Raw genomic sequence first — 18,416 nt, forward strand, 5'->3', positions numbered from 1 at the left:
GTGGGGAAGGGAAGGATTTTATATTCCTTGCAGACAGCTGGTCATTTGCATCCTTTGAGAGGGTCATTGAGGCCACTTGGAGGTTGGTCTGTTTCCAACAGATTTCTGACCATTTCAACGGATTTCCCAAATATTATGGACTACAGGAATCATTTGCACCACTCAGGTGACCCTGAGGACTACAGAGAAACCTCTAAGTGGCCTCAAGGACTCTATAAAAAGGATGCAAACGACCAGCTGTCTGCAAGGAGTGTAAATCCTTCCCTTCCCCACCATCCAGTCAGAGCTGAAGAAGCTTCTTGGATGGGAAGCGAAACGTCTTCCAAGAAAAACCAGAAAGACCTTTGGGACAACCATTTTCACCAACTTGCCAGCAACTTTTTTTCCCTTTGGCTGTCTTTCTCTCAAGCCTTCCCAGCTGTGGGCTGGGGATCAATGCCAGCCTACAATGCAGGGCTCTTGGGAAGATTCCTTATTGAAGTAAAGAAATTAATGAGTATGGATTTTTTTTTATGGAGGGGAAGAGAGATCTGATAGCAGTCTTCCAGTACTTGAGGGGCTGCCCCAAAGAGGGAGGGGGTCAACCTATTCTACAAAGCACCAGAAGGCAGGAGAAGAAGCCATGGAGGGAAACTAACCAAGGAGAGAAGCAACCTGGAATTAAGGAGAAACTTCCTAACAGTGAGGACAATTAACCAGTGGAACAGCTTGCCACCTGGAGGGTTTTAAGAAGAGACCCAAACAACCACATGTCTGAAATGATATATAGCAGTGTTGGTGTATCTTTTTGGCACCGAGTGCCAAAACTGGAGCATGCGTGGGGGAGCACTGGAAACTTGGTGCATACGTGCAGGAGCAACAGAAACTGGAGGAGCAGTTACCTGGCATGCATGCATGAGCTGGGAAGCTGAGCTTCTGCTTTCCAGTGTGCGCATGTGCACCGATCACCTATTCTTCCAGTTTCTGGTGTGCATGCACAGGCGAAGACTAGCTGGCTGGCTCATGCTCCCATGTGCACCAGCCAACTGGTCTTGGTGCACACAGGAGTGCTGGAAACTGGAAGAGAAGCTCCTTGGAGCGCATGCACGCACTGGGGAGCTGAGCTTCTGGTTTCTGGCATGCCCGTGCCCATTGGTCACCTGGTGAGAGCTGGAGTGCCCGGAGAAATTGCTCTGCATGCCACGTGCCATAGGTTCACCATCATGGATAGAAGGTCCCCTGCTTGAGCCGGGGGTTGGACTAGAAGACCTCCAAGGTCCCTTCCAACTCTGCTATTCTGTTAATTAATCAGCGCAAGGGCTTGCCTTCATCCCTGGAGGCTTTCAATAAGAGACTGGACAGCCACTTGTGCAGAACGGTGGAGGGTCTTCTATTTAACAGGGGGTTGGACTAGAGGACCTCCAAGGTCCCTTCCAGCCCTGTGATTCTACAAGATGCCAGTTTGGGCAAGGATGGCAGCAGCCTCACTCCCTCTTCAGGCAAGGGCCACCATCCCCAGCCAGCATGGAGGGGAAGCACAAATTCCAAGAAGGCTGGAGCACAAGGGGTGAGGGGCTTCAACCCCTCACCCACCCACCCCAACAGCTTCTCACGGGTGTGAGGTTCACATTGTGCCAGAAAAGGAGATCTTGTTCCCAGGACTGACAGGCAGGCAGCGGCTACGCTAAGTGTGATTTCTCTCCTTCAGGGAAAGGGGGGGGGGCACCTCGCCCCTTATCTCTCCTAGAGGCAATCGATGGGCATCAACAGACCCCCCCCCCCACAGAATCAGCATGTTCCCCCCCACCCCCTGGGGGATTCGATCTCCTGCAGGAGCCTCACAAAGGGCTTTCCAATGGAGATGCAGGGCCCCCAGAAAAGCTCTTAATTAGCACCCTTATCGCAGGCAGGAGAAGCCGCTTAATTAGTTCAGGGAGAATAATGAGGGCCAGGAGCATCTTTTGAGGAGGGGGCCCTCCTGTCGTCTGCAGGCAGCCCAGATCCTTCCTTCCTTCCCTTCCTCCTTTCCTCCCTTCCGCCCTTCTTCTCACTCGTCTTCCTTCCTCCCTTCCTTTTTCTCTCCCTCCCTCCTCCTTTCCTCCCTTCCTCCTCCTTCTCACTCGTTTTCCTTCCTTCCTTTTTCTCTCCCTCCCTCCTCCTTTCCTCCCTCCCTCCTCCTTCTCACTTGTTTTCCTTCCTTCCTTTTTCTCTCCCTCCCTCCTCCTTTCCTCCCTTCCTCCTTCTTCTCACTCATCTTCCTCCCTCCCTCCCTTCCTTTTTCTCACTCATCTTTTTTCCTCCTTCCTTCCATCCTTCCTTCCTCCCATTTTCTCACTCGTTTTCCTCCCTTCCTCTCTCCCTCCCCCTTCCTTCTCCTTTCCTTTCTTCCTCCCCATCCTCCCTCCCTTCCTTCTTTTTCCCATTCCTTCCTTCTTCCCTCCCTCTTCCTTCCTCTTCCTTTCCTTCCTTCTTTCCTCTCCATCCTCCCCCTCTCCCACCCTTCTTTTCTCCCTCATCTTCCTTCCTTCCTTCCTCCCCCCATCCCTCCCTCCCTTCCTTTTTCACACTTGTCTTCCTCCCTCCCTCCCCGTTCCTTCTCCTTTCCTTCCTTCCACCCCATCCTCCCTCCTTTCCTTCCTTTTCCTCACTCCCTTCCTTCTTCCTCCCTTTTCCTCACTGACATGCCTATCATTGCCTCTCTCCCATTTTCCTCCCTTCCTCCCTCCCTAAACTTCCTTCACTTTTCTTCCTCCCTCCCTTCCTTCTTTCCTTCCTTCCCTTCATTCCTTCCCTCACTTTCCCTCCTTCCTTCTCTTCCTCCTTTCCTTTTTCCTCACTGACCTGCCTCTTATTCCCTCTCTCCCATTTTCCTGCCTCCCTCCCTCCCTCCCTCCCACCCTCCCTCCCCCATCAAAATTTGAACTCTTGGCACCTGGCACGTGCCTAGGACAGTTGCTGTGTCTTGGGGTTCACCGGATCCCCATTTTTGCGACCTTCTGAAAATCAGAGTCAATGAGGAAGCCAGATTCACTTAACAACTGTGATTCACTTAACAACTGTGGCAAGAAAGGTCGTAAAATGAGGCTAAATTCACTGAACAACTATCTCACTGATCAACAGAAATTTGGGACTCAGTTGTGGCTGTGAGTTGAGGGCTACCTGCTCCCCTTCCCAGCTTTGCAGGGGTAATAAGTGAACTCTGCATAAGCTCAGGGGAACTCTTGCCGATAGCATCCTTTGCTTGGCATTGAGAGGCAAGCAGAGGGAGTTTGAATCAGCCTGCTCTGGCCTCCATCGCGACTTTTTTGACCATGGGGTGTCGACCAACCCGTGGCAGCCCTGGGGTGTGAGGGGGAAGGGGTCTTATTCAGCCCCAGAGCCCTCTAATGGCAGCCTTGATGGAGGGCCCTCCGGCCATCGGAAATCGGTGCCGGGTTTGGTTATCGGCCCGATTGGGATAAAGAGGAAGCTCCAGCAATTGAGGGGATTCGATAAATGCTTTAACCTCTGACCTCCCCTCCCTTGCCCCATCAAGCCATACAGCCCCCCCCCCCACACACACACACACACGGCCTCTGACGCCAATCCAGGGGTTGCCATCAATTAGAGCCTCTTGCCAACCGCTGGATGGAGGAAACTGCGCTCAATCAGCACGCCAGGCAAAGGGCGAGGTTAATGGGGGGCTAATTAAGGGGGAGGGGCAGGGATTGCTCTGGGAGGGGAAGAAGGAAGGAAGGAAGGAAGATGGGGAGGGAGGGAGGGATGGAAGGAGGAAATGGGAATGAAAGGAAGGAAGGAGATGGGAGGGAGGGAAGCAGGAAATGGGAATGAAAGGAAGGAAGGAAGGAAGGAAGGAAGGAAGGAAGGAAGGAAGGAAGGAAGGAAGGAAGGAATGGAAGGAAGTTAGATGGCAGGGAGGGAGGGATGGAAGGAGGAAAAAGGAATGAAAAGAAGGAAGGAAGGAATGGAAGGAAGGAGATGGGAGGGAGGGAGAGAGAGGGAAGGAGGAAATGGGAATGAGAGGAAGGAAGAAGGAAGGGAGGGGAGGAGGAAATGGGAATGGAAGGAAGGAAGGAATGGAAGGAATGGAAGGAAGGAAGGAAGGAAGGAAGGAAGCAGAAGGGAGGGAGGAAGGGAGAGAAGGAGGAAATGGGAATGGAAGGAAGGAAGGAAGGAAGCAGAAGGGAGGGAGGGATGGAAGGAGGAGATGGGAATGAGAGGAAGGAAGGAAGGGAGGGAGGAAGGAAGGAAGGAGATGGGAGGGAGGGATGGAAGGAGGAAATGGGAATGAGAGGGAGGGAGGGAGGGAGGGAAGGACCACCACCCCCCTCACCTCTCTTCTGCATGAAGCTGAAGAGATCGTCCAGGAATTCCTTCCGCTTGGGGTCTCCGTCCAACTCGTAGAGCTGCAGAGAGGAAAGAAACAGTGGGAGTCAGTGTGGGGAGGGGGGACTGACAAGAGACCCCACCCCACCCGAGCAGCTGGAAGGGCAAGGAGGCCTGGCTAAGCCACTCAGACTCGCTTTGTGTAACGAGTTGGGCGGTATATGAACAGGAGAAAAAGGGCAGTGCTAATCCTGTGCATCTCCCCCGCCCCAAATTCTGCATTACACAAGATGTATGTGTGTGTCTCTGTGTGTGTGTGTGTGTGTTTGTGTATGTTCCTCCTCCTCCTCCTTCTTGGTGTGTATGTGGTTCTTTTCAGTTTTCCTCTTAACCCCGTCCTCGAATCTCTTAGTGGTCTCCCTACCACATCCAACCGAGTCAGCTGCAGGGAAAGGCTGCCTTACCCAGTTTAAGTGCCCCCAGCCACCCTGGAGCCCACCCCCCATTGCCCAGACCTCCCCCACCCCAGAGATTCCTGCAGCCTCTGGGCCAGCTGGCTCCTTCTTCAGGGGGAAGGACACACACACAGAGAGACAAGACCTTCACTAACAAAATTGTTCTTCTGTGCATTTAAATATTATGTTTCATTACACATTTCCTTCCTTCCTTCTTCTCATCCCTCCCTCCATTCCACTCCTTCCTTCCCCTCCCTTTCCTTCTTTCCTCCCTCCTTCCTTCCTTCCTTCTTTTCTCTCTTTGTCTCTCTGGCCCTTCCACCCTCCCTCCAACCATCCTTCTTTCCTTCCCTTCCTTTCTTCCTTCCTTTTCCTTCTCTCTTCCACCCTCCCTCTCTCCATCCTCCCTCCCTCCCTTCTTCTTTTCTCTCTGTCTCTTTGTCCCTCCATCCAGCCAACCTTCCTTCCTTCTTTCTCCCTCTCTCTCTGCTCTTTCCTCCTCCCTGCTCCTTTTTTTCTCTCTCTCTGTCCCTCAGACCCTTCCTCCCTCCATCCTTTCTTCCTTCCTTCTCCTTCTCTCTCCTCCCTCCCTCTCTCCATCCTTCTTCCCTCCCTTCTCCTTTTCTCTCTGTCTCTTTGTCACTCCCTCCATCCATCCACCCAACCTTCCTTCCTTCCTTCTCCTTCTCTTTCTCCCTCCCTTCCTCTCTCTCTCTCTTTCATGAGCCACCCATCTTCTATTCAACTCTGGGTATCTCCCGCTCCAAACTTAAAGCCACAAATAAAATCCGATTAAAACTATAAAACCTCTGTGGTCTTCTGTCCTATTTACTCTTCCCTTCTCTTTCTCTCCTTCCTTCCTTCCTTCCCTAACCACCAAAATTGTTATTCACTCTTTTCCATTTGCTGCCCAGGAGAGGGCAGAGCCCACCCCCAAAAAAACTCTCTTCCAGCCAAGATGTCCAGGTGAACCAACTTCAAACTGAGACCCTCTCAGTGGGGGGAGGGGGGTGCCTGGTTACCCCCTCCAGCACCAGGGAGAGTTTTTGGCCATTGCAAAAAAACCAAAACCCAGCAATCTGTTTTCCTCCTGGTCTCCCATCCCTCTCCTCCTCTTTCCTTCGAGCAAGAGACCCCTCCTCTGCCCCAGAACAAGTTGTAGGGGCTGTATGGCCAGCTGGGGGGGAGGTTACAGTCTGATTCTGCCCCTCCCCAATTCCTGAAGCTTGTAAGCTGCAAGGGGAAGCTCCAGTTCCCCATCTTCTGGCTGAGCCGTGATGGATGGAGTCCGCTGGCTGGACCCCCAAGAGAGCCATAGCTGACTGCCCCCAGCCTCCCACCCCAGCGGCGACCTTTAACCTCCGTGCGGGTGGGAGAGATAAATATTTGATGACAGCCCCTGGTCTCCGCTGAGCCTCCGCTGACACCTGTAGGGATTACATGCAAAGACCCTGCGTCCCCCTCCCCCCTTCATCAGGGCAATTAGCAAGAAGGGGGCAGCTCCCGGATGACCTCTGACCTCTTAGCATCCAGGAAGGAAAATTGATGGGGAAGGAAGGGGGGAAACCCGGGGCCTCTTCCGATCCCCGGGAGTTTTATCGGGAAGACTCACAACTCAGCCACAGAAGCAAAAGCAGATTAGGAGCCAAGAAAATCCCAGGCTGCATCAACAGAGGGACAGAATCAAGATCATGTAAAATGTGAATTCCGCTTTATAAGGCCTTGGTAAGGCCACACTTGGAATCCTGCATTCAGTTTTGATTGCCACGATATAAAAAAAATGGCCGTCAGAATCTTAGTGGACAACCACTTAAATACGAGCCAGCTGTGCGCTGCAGCTGCCAAAACAGCCAATGCAATCCTCAGCTGCATAAAGGGAGGGACAGAGTCAAGAGGACATGAAGTGTTAATACCATGTTATAAAGCCTCAATGAAGCCACACTTGGAAGCCAGAAAGTCCAGTTGCCTCTTGAAAAAAAGCACCTTTGGGACAACTCTGACCTGGAGGACTGAGAATCTCTACAGACTTTTAGCTATGCAATTTGGGATGAAGACCCTTGGAATGGGGTGGGAGTAGGAATGGATTCCCAGAGGGAAAATTGCAAACTACAAGAACCATTTGCACCACTCGGGGGACCCTGAAGACAGAGATAAACCTCCAAGTGGCCTCAAGGACCCTCTCAAAGGAGGCAAATGACCAGCTGTCTCCAAGGAGTAGAAATCCTTCCCTTCCCCACCGTCCAGTCAGAGCTGAGGAAGCTTCTTGGATGAGAAGGGAAACGCCTTCAAAGATGTTGCCTCCTGAAAAGGGGACAACCAAGCAGAGGAGGCCTTCATAAGTGCAGTCATGTGCCTCTTGTCCCTGTGTTTTTATTCTTTCATTCTTCTTCTCGTTTTTGACAAATTCCAATAAATAAGTAAATAAACAAAGCATGACCTGAATGACGGAGAACCAGAAATTACAGAGATTTAAGGTTACGGCACGCTGCCAATCCTACCCAGTGCCCTGTATGCCCTCAAGCAGCACGGAATAAACTTTCACCGCCAGTGGAGGGGGGGGAGAAACCGCACTGTCCGCTGGGGAAAAAATGGGGAAACCCCTTGGCTTGGCCAGGCGTGCCTGCCTGCGTGCCAACTCTCGCCTTCCAGCTCAGCTTGGCACCGATCCTGCCAGCAATTTGCATTCCGAAGGGTCCGAGGAGCTGCCAGGCAGGACTCCCATGTCATGAATCAGGATTTTAGGTCACCGCTGTTCCATAGCTTGGCACGGCAGTGGATGGAAATGGGCACCGTGCCAGCTGAAAAGGCGCCAACTCAACCAGACAGGGCTGTTAAACCTTGAACGAGCTGGAGGGGGACACAGCCAATCCACCTGCCCTCCCTCTCTCTCTCCCTCTCTCTGTCTCCCTCCCTATCATCTATCTATCTATCTATCTATCTATCTATCTATCTATCTATCTATCTATCTATCTATCTATCATCTATCTATCTATCTATCTATCTATCTATCTATCTATCTATCATCTATCTCCATCTATCCATGTATCTCTTTCTTTCTGTCTCTCTCTCTCTCCCTATCTATCTATCTATCTATCTATCTATCTATCTATCTATCTATCATCTATCTATCTATCTATCTATCTATCTATCTATCTATCTATCATCTCCATCTATCTATCCATGTATCTCTTTCTTTCTATCTCTCTCTCTCTCCCTCCCTATCTATCTATCTATCTATCTATCTATCTATCTATCTATCTCCATCTATCCATGTATCTCTTTCTTTTTATCTCTCTCTCTCTCTCCCTCCCTCCCTATCTATCTATCTATCTCCATCTATCCATGATTATCTAGACCCGCGCCAGTCCGGCTTTCGCCCTGGGCACAGCACAGAGACGGCCTTGGTCGCGTTGGTAGATGATCTCTGGAGGGCCAGAGATAGGGGTTGTTCCTCTATCCTGGTCCTATTAGACCTCTCGGCGGCTTTTGATACCATCGACCATGGTATCCTGTTGCACCGACTGGAGGGGTTGGGGGCCCGGGGCACCGTTTTGCAGTGGTTCGGCTCCTACCTCTCCGGCCGGACGCAACGTGTGTTGGCAGGGGAGCAGAGGTCGACCCTAAGCCCCCTTACTTGTGGGGTGCCACAGGGGTTGGTCCTCTCGCCACTCCTGTTCAACACATACATGAAGCCGCTGGGTGGGATCATCCGTGGTTTCGGGGTGGGATATCATCTGTACGCTGATGATACTCAGCTGTACATCTCCACCCCGAACCACCCCAACGAGGCCGTCAAAGTGATGTCCCGGTGTGTGGAAGCCGTACGGGTCTGGATGGATGACAACCGACTCAAGCTCAACCCTTCCAAGACGGAGTGGCTGTGGGTTCCGGCTCCCCGGTTCAACCAGATAATTCCATCTCTGGCCATTGGGGGCATTCAACTCGCCCCCGTGGAGCGGGCACGCAATTTGGGCGTCCTCCTGGATGCCAGGCTGTCCATGGATGAACATGTGACAGCCGTGGCCAGGGGGGCGTTCCACCAGGTTCGCCTGGTGCGCCAATTGCGCCCCCTATTGGACCGGGACGCCTTACGCACAGTCGCCCATGCGCTGGTGACGTCTCGCTTGGACTACTGTAACGCTCTCTACATGGGGCTTCCCTTGAAATGCACTCGGAGACTGCAGTTGGTCCAGAATGCGGCCGCGCAGGTGATTATGGGGAGTACTAAGTACTCCCATGTGACACCTCTCCTGCGCGAGCTGCACTGGCTTCCTGTGGTCTATCAAGTGTGTTTCAAGGTCTTGATTACGATCTTTAAAGCGCTCCATGGCTCAGGACCTAGTTACCTGCGGGATCGTATTCTGCCCCATACATCCCTACGACCCATCCGCTCGCACAGAGAGGGACTTCTCCAGGTGCCATCCACCAGACAGTGCCATGGGGCGGCGCCTAGGAGCAGAGCCTTCTCTGTGGCGGGCCCAGCCCTGTGGAATGACCTCCCCCCGGATATTAGGACCACTACTGACCTCCGCTCCTTCCGTGTTAAGCTCAAGACCCACCTTTTCCAAATAGCTGGCCTGGCTCAACCATAACTTCGTAACGCTCCTGATGGGTTTTTTAATTTAGTAATTTTATTTAAGGGGATTTTAAATTGTGTTTTTAATTGTCTTTCACTTATAAGTCAACTCTCCTCCATGCACATATGTATATGTCTCTGTTCTTTTTGTATATATGTTTGTCTTATGTGTATTTTTATCCGTTTTGATTGTACGCCGCCCCGAGTCCTTCGGGAGAGGGTTGCGGCTAATCAAATAAAATTATTATTATTATTATTCTCTCTCCCTCTCTATCTATATCTATCTATCTATCTATCTATCTATCTATCTATCTATCTATCTATCTCCATCTATCCATGTATCTCTATCTATCTATCTATCTATCTATCTATCTATCTATCTATCTATCTATCTATCTATCTATCATCTATCATCTATCATCTATCTATCTATCTATCAATCTATCTATCTATCTATCTATCTATCATCTATCTATCTATCTATCTATCATCTAAAGTGTTATTTGTTAGACGTTAATATAACTGCCTAATATGTAAAAACAGCCCAAGTTCGAATCCCAGCAAGGGCATGGCTAGCTGATGAGAGCGAAATAGCTTGAAATAGATGTTTACTAGTCTCCCTTCATTTATTTATCAGCAAAAATGCAACACAAAAGGTAGATGTATTTATACACACACACACACACACACACACACACACACAGGGTCTCCTACTCGAGCAGGGGGTTGGACTAGAAGACCTCCAAGGTCCCTTCCTGCTCTTTATTCTGTGTTTCCAAACTCTGAAGTCTTTGGGGCAATTTTGGACTCCAGGGGATGGTAGAGGACGGGAAGGTCTGGAGGAATGTGGTCCATGGGGCCGCGATGGGTCGGACACGATTTGCAACTAACAACAACAAAAAGCTGAAAGTTAAGGGTTGCCTTTGACCCCCGATACACGCAACCTGCCAGTGACCCTGGAAGACCTCCCCCATCTTAAACGCTGCCCCCTCAAAGTTTCAAAAGAGCTTCCCCCCACCCCCGTCCCACCTGTTGGGCATGCACCTGCTCTGGGCCACACGTTAGCTGGCGATCTAAAAGCATTTTAATGAGCCCCAGCGAAAGCAAGCAGGGATAGGAATTGCTCAGCGCTTTCTCGCACCCAGGATACGGTGTTTATTGAATTACTCACCATCCGAGATAAATAGCGTTGACTTTAAGTCTTATTGCAATGAGGGGCTGGTTCACTTCCAAGCCACATTTTCTCGGAAGCTAAAAAGGAAGGAAGTTCTGAGCAAAAAATCTCGAAACAGGGAAGATCGGTTTCAGACGGTAAAATAAGGGCCTCCAACTTTGGCAACTGTAAGATTGGTGGACTTCAACTCCCAGAATTCCCCAGCCAGCCGGCTGGGGAATTCTGGGAGTTGAAGTCCACCAATCTTACAGTTGCCAACTTTGGATCTCTTTATGCTAGAGGTCAGATGACATCAGTCACCTCATATGGGTCACTCTTAACAGCCCTCAACTTATAACTCCTCGTCTAGCGATCCTTTGAAGTTATGACGCAGGACAGAAGCGACATACAGCCGCTCCTTGCACTTACGGCCACCGCAGCATCCCCCCCCCCCACCATTACACAATCAAAATCGGGCGCTTGACAACGGGCAGCCTCCCAGGAATCACACGATCACCACCGGCAACCCATCCCAGACAGCTTCCGACAGGCAGAAGTCCAACGGGAGAAGCCGGATTCAAAAAGGCTGTGTGTGTGTGTGTGTGTGTGTGTGTGTGTGTGTGTGTGTGTTGTAAAATAGCCAAGCTGCGAGCTGCAACTTCCCGAAGCTCTGTCTTGCTTTGACATGGATGATGACACAAATATACAACGTGTGTAAATAGTAATAATAATAATAATAATAATAATAATAATAATAATAATAATAATAATAATAATAATAAACAGTTGGGTCTTCGATTGTGACATCTCGCCCCCCATCTTGACTTTTCTGAACTCCCCTCCCCCTCCCAGGGATGCTCTGACCCCAAATCAGGACACCGACCCACCCCCTTCATCCTGCAAATGTCCAACCTCACAAAATTGACCAGGCAGGTTTTCCTATCAGTTAATCAGAACAATTAACCAGCGGAACGACTTGCCTCCAGAAGTTGTAGGGGGGGGGGGCTCCATCCCTGGAGGTTTTCAAGAAGAGACTGGACAATCTGGACAATTTTCTGAAATGGTCTAGAATCTCCTGCTTGAGCAGAGGGCTGGACTGGATGACCTCCAAGGTCCCTTCCAACACTATCATTCTATTCTATTCCTAATTCATATTCTATTCTATTCATTCTATTCTATTCTGTATTCTATTCCTTTTCTTTTCTATTCTATTCCATATTCTATTCTATTCCTTATTCTATTCTATTTGATTCCTTATTCTATTCTATTCATTCTATTCTATTCTGTATTCTATTCTATTCCTTATTCTATTCTATTCCTTTTCTTTTCTATTCCTTATTCTATTCTATTATAGTTATTATTATTATCGCTATCAGTATATCTTTTACTTCTTTCTTCTTCTATAAAATGAAATGCCCGGACAGTCCATTGTATTCAAAATTGAAGAAGAAGAAGAAGAAGAAGAAGAAGAAGAAGAAGAAGAAGAAGAAGAGGAGGAGGAGGAGGAGGAGGAGGAGGAGGAGGAGGAGGAGGAGGAGGAGGAGGAGGAGGAGGAGGAAGAAGAAGAAGAAGAAGAAGAAGAAGAAGAAGAAGAAGAAGAAGAAGAAGAAGAAGAAGAAGAAGAAGAAGAAGAAGCAGCAGCAGCAGCAGCAGCAGCAGCAGCTATCAAGCTGCTTCCAAAGAGGCTGGAGAGACCCAAGACCTCCCTCAGACTCCTGGCTTCCTCCCAACACCCACTGGAGACGTTGGGATGCCATCAAACAGGGCGCAGCCCAGCCAACCTGGCGGTTTTACAATCTGTGGGCGCTTGGCTGGCTGACCAGGACTTCCCCTGTTGCATCAGAGCATCTTTCAGCTGGAACAACTGCTGTAGAGGCAGAGAAACTGACTTTTTGGGGGGGCAATTTGGTTCAGAAAAACAGAGTGAGTGAGTAACAAGCAGGATTGTCTTCTGCAAGCTTCAGGGTTAGGAAAAGACCCTCCCCAAATGTTTAGGGTAACCGGTAGTAAAAAAAAATCTATTGTTTTTTTACTACCGGTTCTGTGGGCGTGGCTTGTGTGGCTTGGTGGAGTCATGTGACTGGGTGGGCGTGGCTATGTGGTCATATAACTGGGGGATCACAAGACAGAAACTCACTTTAATAATGTCCTGCTGGAGCAGGGTTGGACTAGATGACCTCCAGGTCCTTTCTAGCCCTGGATTATCCTCTGAATCTGCTTTTAGTGCCAGGTTTATAGTCCTTCCTTCCTCTCCTTTTTCACTCCCTCCCTCCCTTTCTTTTTCTTTCTCTTTCTTTCTCCTTTCTCTCACTCTCTCTCTTTCTTTCTTTCTTTCTTTCTTTCTTTCTTTCTTTCTTTCTTTCTTTCTTTCTTTCTTTCTCAGCAACCTTACCCACACCCCACCTTTGGCCTAGCAGGCTTCAGGAAAGCCTGGGAGCAAAAATGGACACCCCCACCCCTATCCTCACATTTCCAGAGAACCTGTAGTAAAAGAAAATTGCTTTAAAAGGGTTTTTTTTTTTTTTGAAGTTCCGAAGATCGGCAGTTCCAAAGGCCGAACTGGTAACATTTCACCCCTGGATGTAGGTGAGAAAGGAAGGGAAATTGGTGACTTGGGTGGCCTCCTGAATCTCTTGCAGGGGAGGGTGGATTGCTGATCGTGACTGAATGTGGAAAAATATTTCAATCGGAATCGAGATGGAGGGGACCTTGGAGGTCTTCTAGTCCAACCCGCTGCTCAAGCAGGAGAGCCTCTACCATTCCAGACAAGTGGCTGTCCAGTCTCTTCTTGAAAGCATCCAGAGATGAAGAACATACAATTCCTGAATGCAAGCTGTTCCACTGATTAATTAACAGAGTTGGAAGGGACCTTAGAGGTCTTCTAGTCCAACCCCCTGCCCAAGCAGGAGAGCCTACACTATTTTAGACGAGTGGCTGTCCAGTCCCTTCTTGAAAACCTCCAATGACAGAGCACCCACAGCTTCTGGTGGCAACTTCTCTTCCACTGATTCATTGTTCTCACTTTTAGGAAGCTTCTCCTCAACTCCAGGTTGCTTCTCTCCTTGATTAGTTTCCATCCATTATTTTTCTGTCTTGCCTTCAGGTGTTTTGGAGAATAGGTTGACCCCCTCCTCTATGGGGCAGCCCCTCAGATACTGGATTAAAACAGAGGAACAGAGTTGGAAGGGACCTTGTGGGTCATCTAGTCCAACCCCCTGCCCAAAGTCCAACCCTGCCCCACGCCCAAATGGAATAGTTCTACCATATCATGTCCCTCCCTTAGTCCTTCTTTTCTCTAAACTAGCCGTGCCAAAATCCTGCAACCCTTCTTCATAAGTTTTCAACTTCACACCTTTGATCATCTCAGCTGCTCTTCCCTGTACCTTTTCCAAAGTCTCAACGTTTTTTGTGTGTGATGTGTTGACCACAACTGGATGCAGGATTCCAGGTGCGGCCTTACTACGGCTTTATAAAGCACTACTAACACTTCACCTGACTTTGATGCTATGCCTCTGTTTATGCAACCGAGGATTGTGTTAGCTTTTTTGGCTGCTGCCGCACAGGGCTGGCTCAGTGAAGGGAGAATATTTGGGACAGAGGTGGGTTTCTGGGAAGAGAAAATCCGAAGATTTTGGGAAACAGGAAATATAAAGGAGATTGGGGAGGGGAGGAAAATCCCCTGCTCCAGACCCCAGTTAAGGGGGGCTGGCTGCCCCTTCATCCAACCCGAAACTCCTCTGGCAACCACTGACCTCTCTCCAAACTGGTTGGCACTTTGGAGATTGACTGGAGAAAACTTTACAGAGCAGGGGGGTCACCAACTTTTTGGACCTCAAGGACCACTAAATTCATAATTTTAAATCCCACGGACAACTAATAGGATCTGCTAATGACCAGCGGGGTAGGCGTGGCTATGTGGTCATGTGATTGAGTGGGCGTGGCCAACTCGATGTCACTCACGTCAAGGGGCGCCTTGCCAGCCTCTACTCACCTGCCCACCCGGGCTCCTTAGAAGGAGTTTCAGCAGAAGCACCTCACTGAGGACTAGGAGCATAGAGGGAAGACCTGCGGGAGTGCAAGGCCAGGGACCGGCGCCTGGAGGCTCAGTGGGCTGAGATGATCAGTCAGTTCCAGGCGATGATGCAGTCCCACTGGAACGGGCCCCTCCGGCTCTTCTCCACCAGCGGTGCTTCCCTCCAGCCTTCGCCCAAAGCCCCCCACCAGGAGGCCGAAGCAGACCCGAAGTCGGGATTTCTTGCCCCCCTCCGAACCCCACAAAAAGACCGCGAAGGGGGAGACTCTCTGCAGCAACACAAGCGTTCATTGCACGTATCCGTCCCAGGGGGGCGTAGTTTGAGGACCCCTGAGTTAGTGCAATATAAAAAATGCAAATAATTTTTCTTCGGACCACCAAAATTTTCTCGCAGACCATCAGTTGGTGGCTGCTGCTACAGAGGACAATATCCTAATAGTACAATTTGCAGGTAACCAAGAAATAACCAGGAATTATGGTTTTCACACAACCAAGCCCCCAGCCAGAAACCCAGAAAAACCTATCTAGGATTGCTGCGTTGAGGAGCCACACAGAGAGATGTCTTCAGCCAACTGAGGCTGGATTTGCTTAATGGCCCAATGATCCACCTAACCACCGTGTGATTCGCATAGCAACTTTGGCAAAAACGTTGTAAAATCGGGTTCTGCTCCCAATTGTGGCCGTCAACCGAGGACTTCCTGTATATACCGTATTGATTTGGGGGGGGGGCAAAGTGGAGTCTCACCGCTCAGCTGCAAGAACTTTCGGTGATATCCAAAATGCTGACCGGCAATTTGAGAGAAGCCACAAAGGCCCCCAGCCATCCGATGCCCCCCCCTCCTTTCCTTTGTAAGGCTGTCAGCCAGCCAAGAATCTCAGATAGACGAATCATCGGAAGGATCAATCGGAGAACAGAGAGAAGGGAAATAAATCAGCATGTTTCTGAATCTCCCAATCTCTTCCCTTCCCCCCCCCCAAAAAAGGAAAGGAAAATTGTGTGATGGCTCACTCTATTATACACCAAAGATGCCCCCCCTCTTTCTCTCTTCCTTTCTCTTTCTGTCTCTCCCGCTCTCTCTCTCTCTCTTTCTGCCTTTTTCTTTTTCTCTGTCTCCCTTTCTTTCTTTCTCTCTTTTTGTCTCCCTTTCTCTTTCTTTTTCTCTTCCTTTCTCTTTCTGTCTCTCTTTCTCCCTCTCTCTCTTTCTCTCTTTCTGACTCTTTTTCTCTCCTTTCTCTTTCTTTCTCTCCTCCTTTCTCTTTCTATTTATCTCCCTTTTCCTTTCTCTCTCTCTCTCTCTCTCTCAATCTCTCTCTTTCTTTCAGGGTTTCTTTCTTTTTCTTTCTTTCTTTCTTTCTTTCGGACTCTCATTTTCTTTCTCACTCCCTTTCTCTTCCTATCTCTCTCCCTTTCCCTTTCTCTCTCTCTCTCTTTCTCTCTCTCTTTCAGTCTTTCTTTCTTTCTGCCTCTCTCATTTTCTTTCTCTCTCTCTCTCTCTCTCTCTCTCTTTTCTTTCTCTCTCTCTTACTCTCATTCTCTCTTTCAATCTTTCTCCTTTTCTGTCTGTCTGTCTGTCTGTCTCTCTCTCTCTTAGTCTCTCTTTTGGTCTTTCTTTCTCTTTTTCTGTCTCTCTCTCTCTCACTCACTCACTCCCTCCCTCTCTCTCTCTCTCTCTTTGAATGGCCACAAGAATGTTTCTTTTCCATCCCATCCATTCTAAACATCCCAGAATCCAAACAAAGTGTAAAAAAGGGGGAAGAAAGAAAAAACAGACTTCCTTCATTTTCCGTGGCAAGAGTCCACACTCCCTCGTGCCCGTCCTACAAAAGGTAACCTCAAAAAGTTCACGGGTCAAAGTCTCGCATTGATCAGGGTGCCCCATCCTGGTCCGAGTTGCCAGCCCCTCCGAAGGCATCCCTCTTCCTGCACGGCTCCTTCCTTGGTCTTGGATGGGCCAGTAACTTCAATGCATTTGCTCCACTTGGGACATTTAAACATGCCCTCAGATTCAGGGCAAATGCATTTATCTGGGGAAACCAGCCTCGTTTGCCAATCAGAAAGCCTTTTTATGGTGAGTTTGAGCTCATGCACCAGGCAAAACATCTGCCATGCATCTACAGGATTTACTTCTACAAGCAGCTTGAATGGTCAACCTGGCTGAGAGGTCCCTGGTTAGGCTGCTCTTTAGGGCTCAGTTGCGTCTCTTCCTTGGCTGAGGAGTTGTTTGCAACTCTAGAATACAATACAATACAATACAATACAATACAATACAATACAATAGCAGAGTTGGAAGGGACCTTGGAGGTCTTCTAGTCCAACCCCCTGCCTAGGCAGGAAACCCTATACCGTTTCAGACAGATGGCTATCCAACATCTTCTTAAAGACTTCCAGTGTTGGGGCATTCAATAAACAACAACCTTGTCAAGAAACATCAAGAACATCCTCACCAACAAATAGGGATAGCCTCTATATAAATAGAGAGCAACCCCGCTCCTCCTTCTAGCACTGATGAGGTTACCTAGTTGGGTCATGAAATGTCTGCAAGAAAACAACCAAGCTCAGTGACCACCAAGAACCCCACAGTCCTCCTCCTCCTCCTCCTCCTCCTCCTCCTCCTCCTCCTCCTCCTCCTCCTCCTCCTCCTCCTCCTCCTCCTCCTCCTCTATACAACCCCCACTCCCTTCTAGCCCTGATGATGTTCCCTAGTTGGGTCATGAAACATCTGCAAGAAAACCACCCAGCTCAGAGAGCATCAGGACCCCCACCGTTCAACCCTCAGCTACAGAGAGTCTCTTCTACCAAGAGGTATTTCCACCCCGAGGTATCCCAGCAGGGTCCTGGGGCTGGAGCCCAGGGCAGCACCGAAGCGCCCAGTTGTTTTACAGGTGTGTCCAGGAACTCAACAGCTCCTTTCAAGTGAGGTGGGCAGCCGATGGAAGCCCTCCTGAGCAGCCACTTCACCGGGGCCTAAACACGATCACTGCACAAAGAGCCCTCAGGGGCAGGACCTAACCTGGGGCAAAGATGGACCCTTTACCCATATTCCTGGCTGGAGCAAGCCAGAAGTGACTAGATCCCGGAAGGAATGCAGGGAAGTCGAAGGATTGAGCCAATCCGGATTAAAGGACCTGGGTACAGATGGATTCCCCAGTTGCGTCTCTCCAGGTTTTGCGTTTTGCATTCCTCAGCTGAGCGGCGCAGGTGAAGAGCGTAACTCCAGGAGGACCTCAGGGAATCTGCCAGCCCCCCCCCCAGGTCTCTTGGCAGCATCCCCAGGTGGGCCCACCTGAGACAGCGGCTGGGCAAGACTTAAGGGAGGGAAGTCATTGCAGAGATGACCACCGGACTTTAGTCCCCAGATTTATCATTTATCAGTTGAGGTTCAGACTTCCCTTCTTTCCTTCTCCCTCCTTTCTTCCTTCCCTTCTTTCAGGCTCTCACTCTTTCTTTGTCTTTTGCTCCTTCCTTCCTTCTTCAATCTCCTTCCTTCCCTCATTCTCTCCTTCCCTCCCTTTTCATTCCTCCCTCCCTCTCTTTTTTCCTTCCTTCACTCCCCTTTCTCTCCGTTCCTTTCAGATTCTCATTGTTTCTTTCTGTCTTTTGCTCCTTCCTTCCTTCCTTCCTTCTTTCTCTCTCCAATCTCCTTCCTTCCTTTTCTCTTTCACCTCTCTTTTCATTCATTTTTCCTCCCTCTTTTTTCCTTCCTTCACTCCCTCTTCTCTTCTTTCCTTTCCTTCAGATTCTCATTCTTTCTTTCTCTGTCTTTAGCTCCTTCCTTTCCCTTCTTTCAGCCTCTCGCTTCCTTTTCTGGCTCGCCTAGTGGTGAGCTTTCCCCCAGCAGGGCAGCGAGACCGCCTGGTCCTCGGGTGAACGGCAGCACCTTTCTGCGTCGAGGG

At 49.6% G+C, this 18,416-nt stretch overlaps 1 protein-coding gene across 1 annotated transcript in view; it reads right to left on the reverse strand.

Annotated features, from left to right (window-relative positions):
- ARID3C (AT-rich interaction domain 3C) overlaps positions 1–18,416 on the reverse strand; it is a gene marked incomplete at its 5' end in the record, with an annotated part of 86,927 nt that overhangs the window by 24,426 nt on the left and 44,085 nt on the right. The window contains one exon of the mRNA XM_081940454.1: positions 4,313–4,385. Coding sequence (XP_081796580.1) covers positions 4,313–4,385 — 73 coding nt within the window. The remainder of the gene's footprint in view (positions 1–4,312; positions 4,386–18,416) is intronic.

Source organism: Natrix helvetica (assembly GCF_964273705.1).
Source record: "Natrix helvetica genome assembly, chromosome: 2".
NCBI lineage: Eukaryota > Metazoa > Chordata > Lepidosauria > Squamata > Natricidae > Natrix > Natrix helvetica.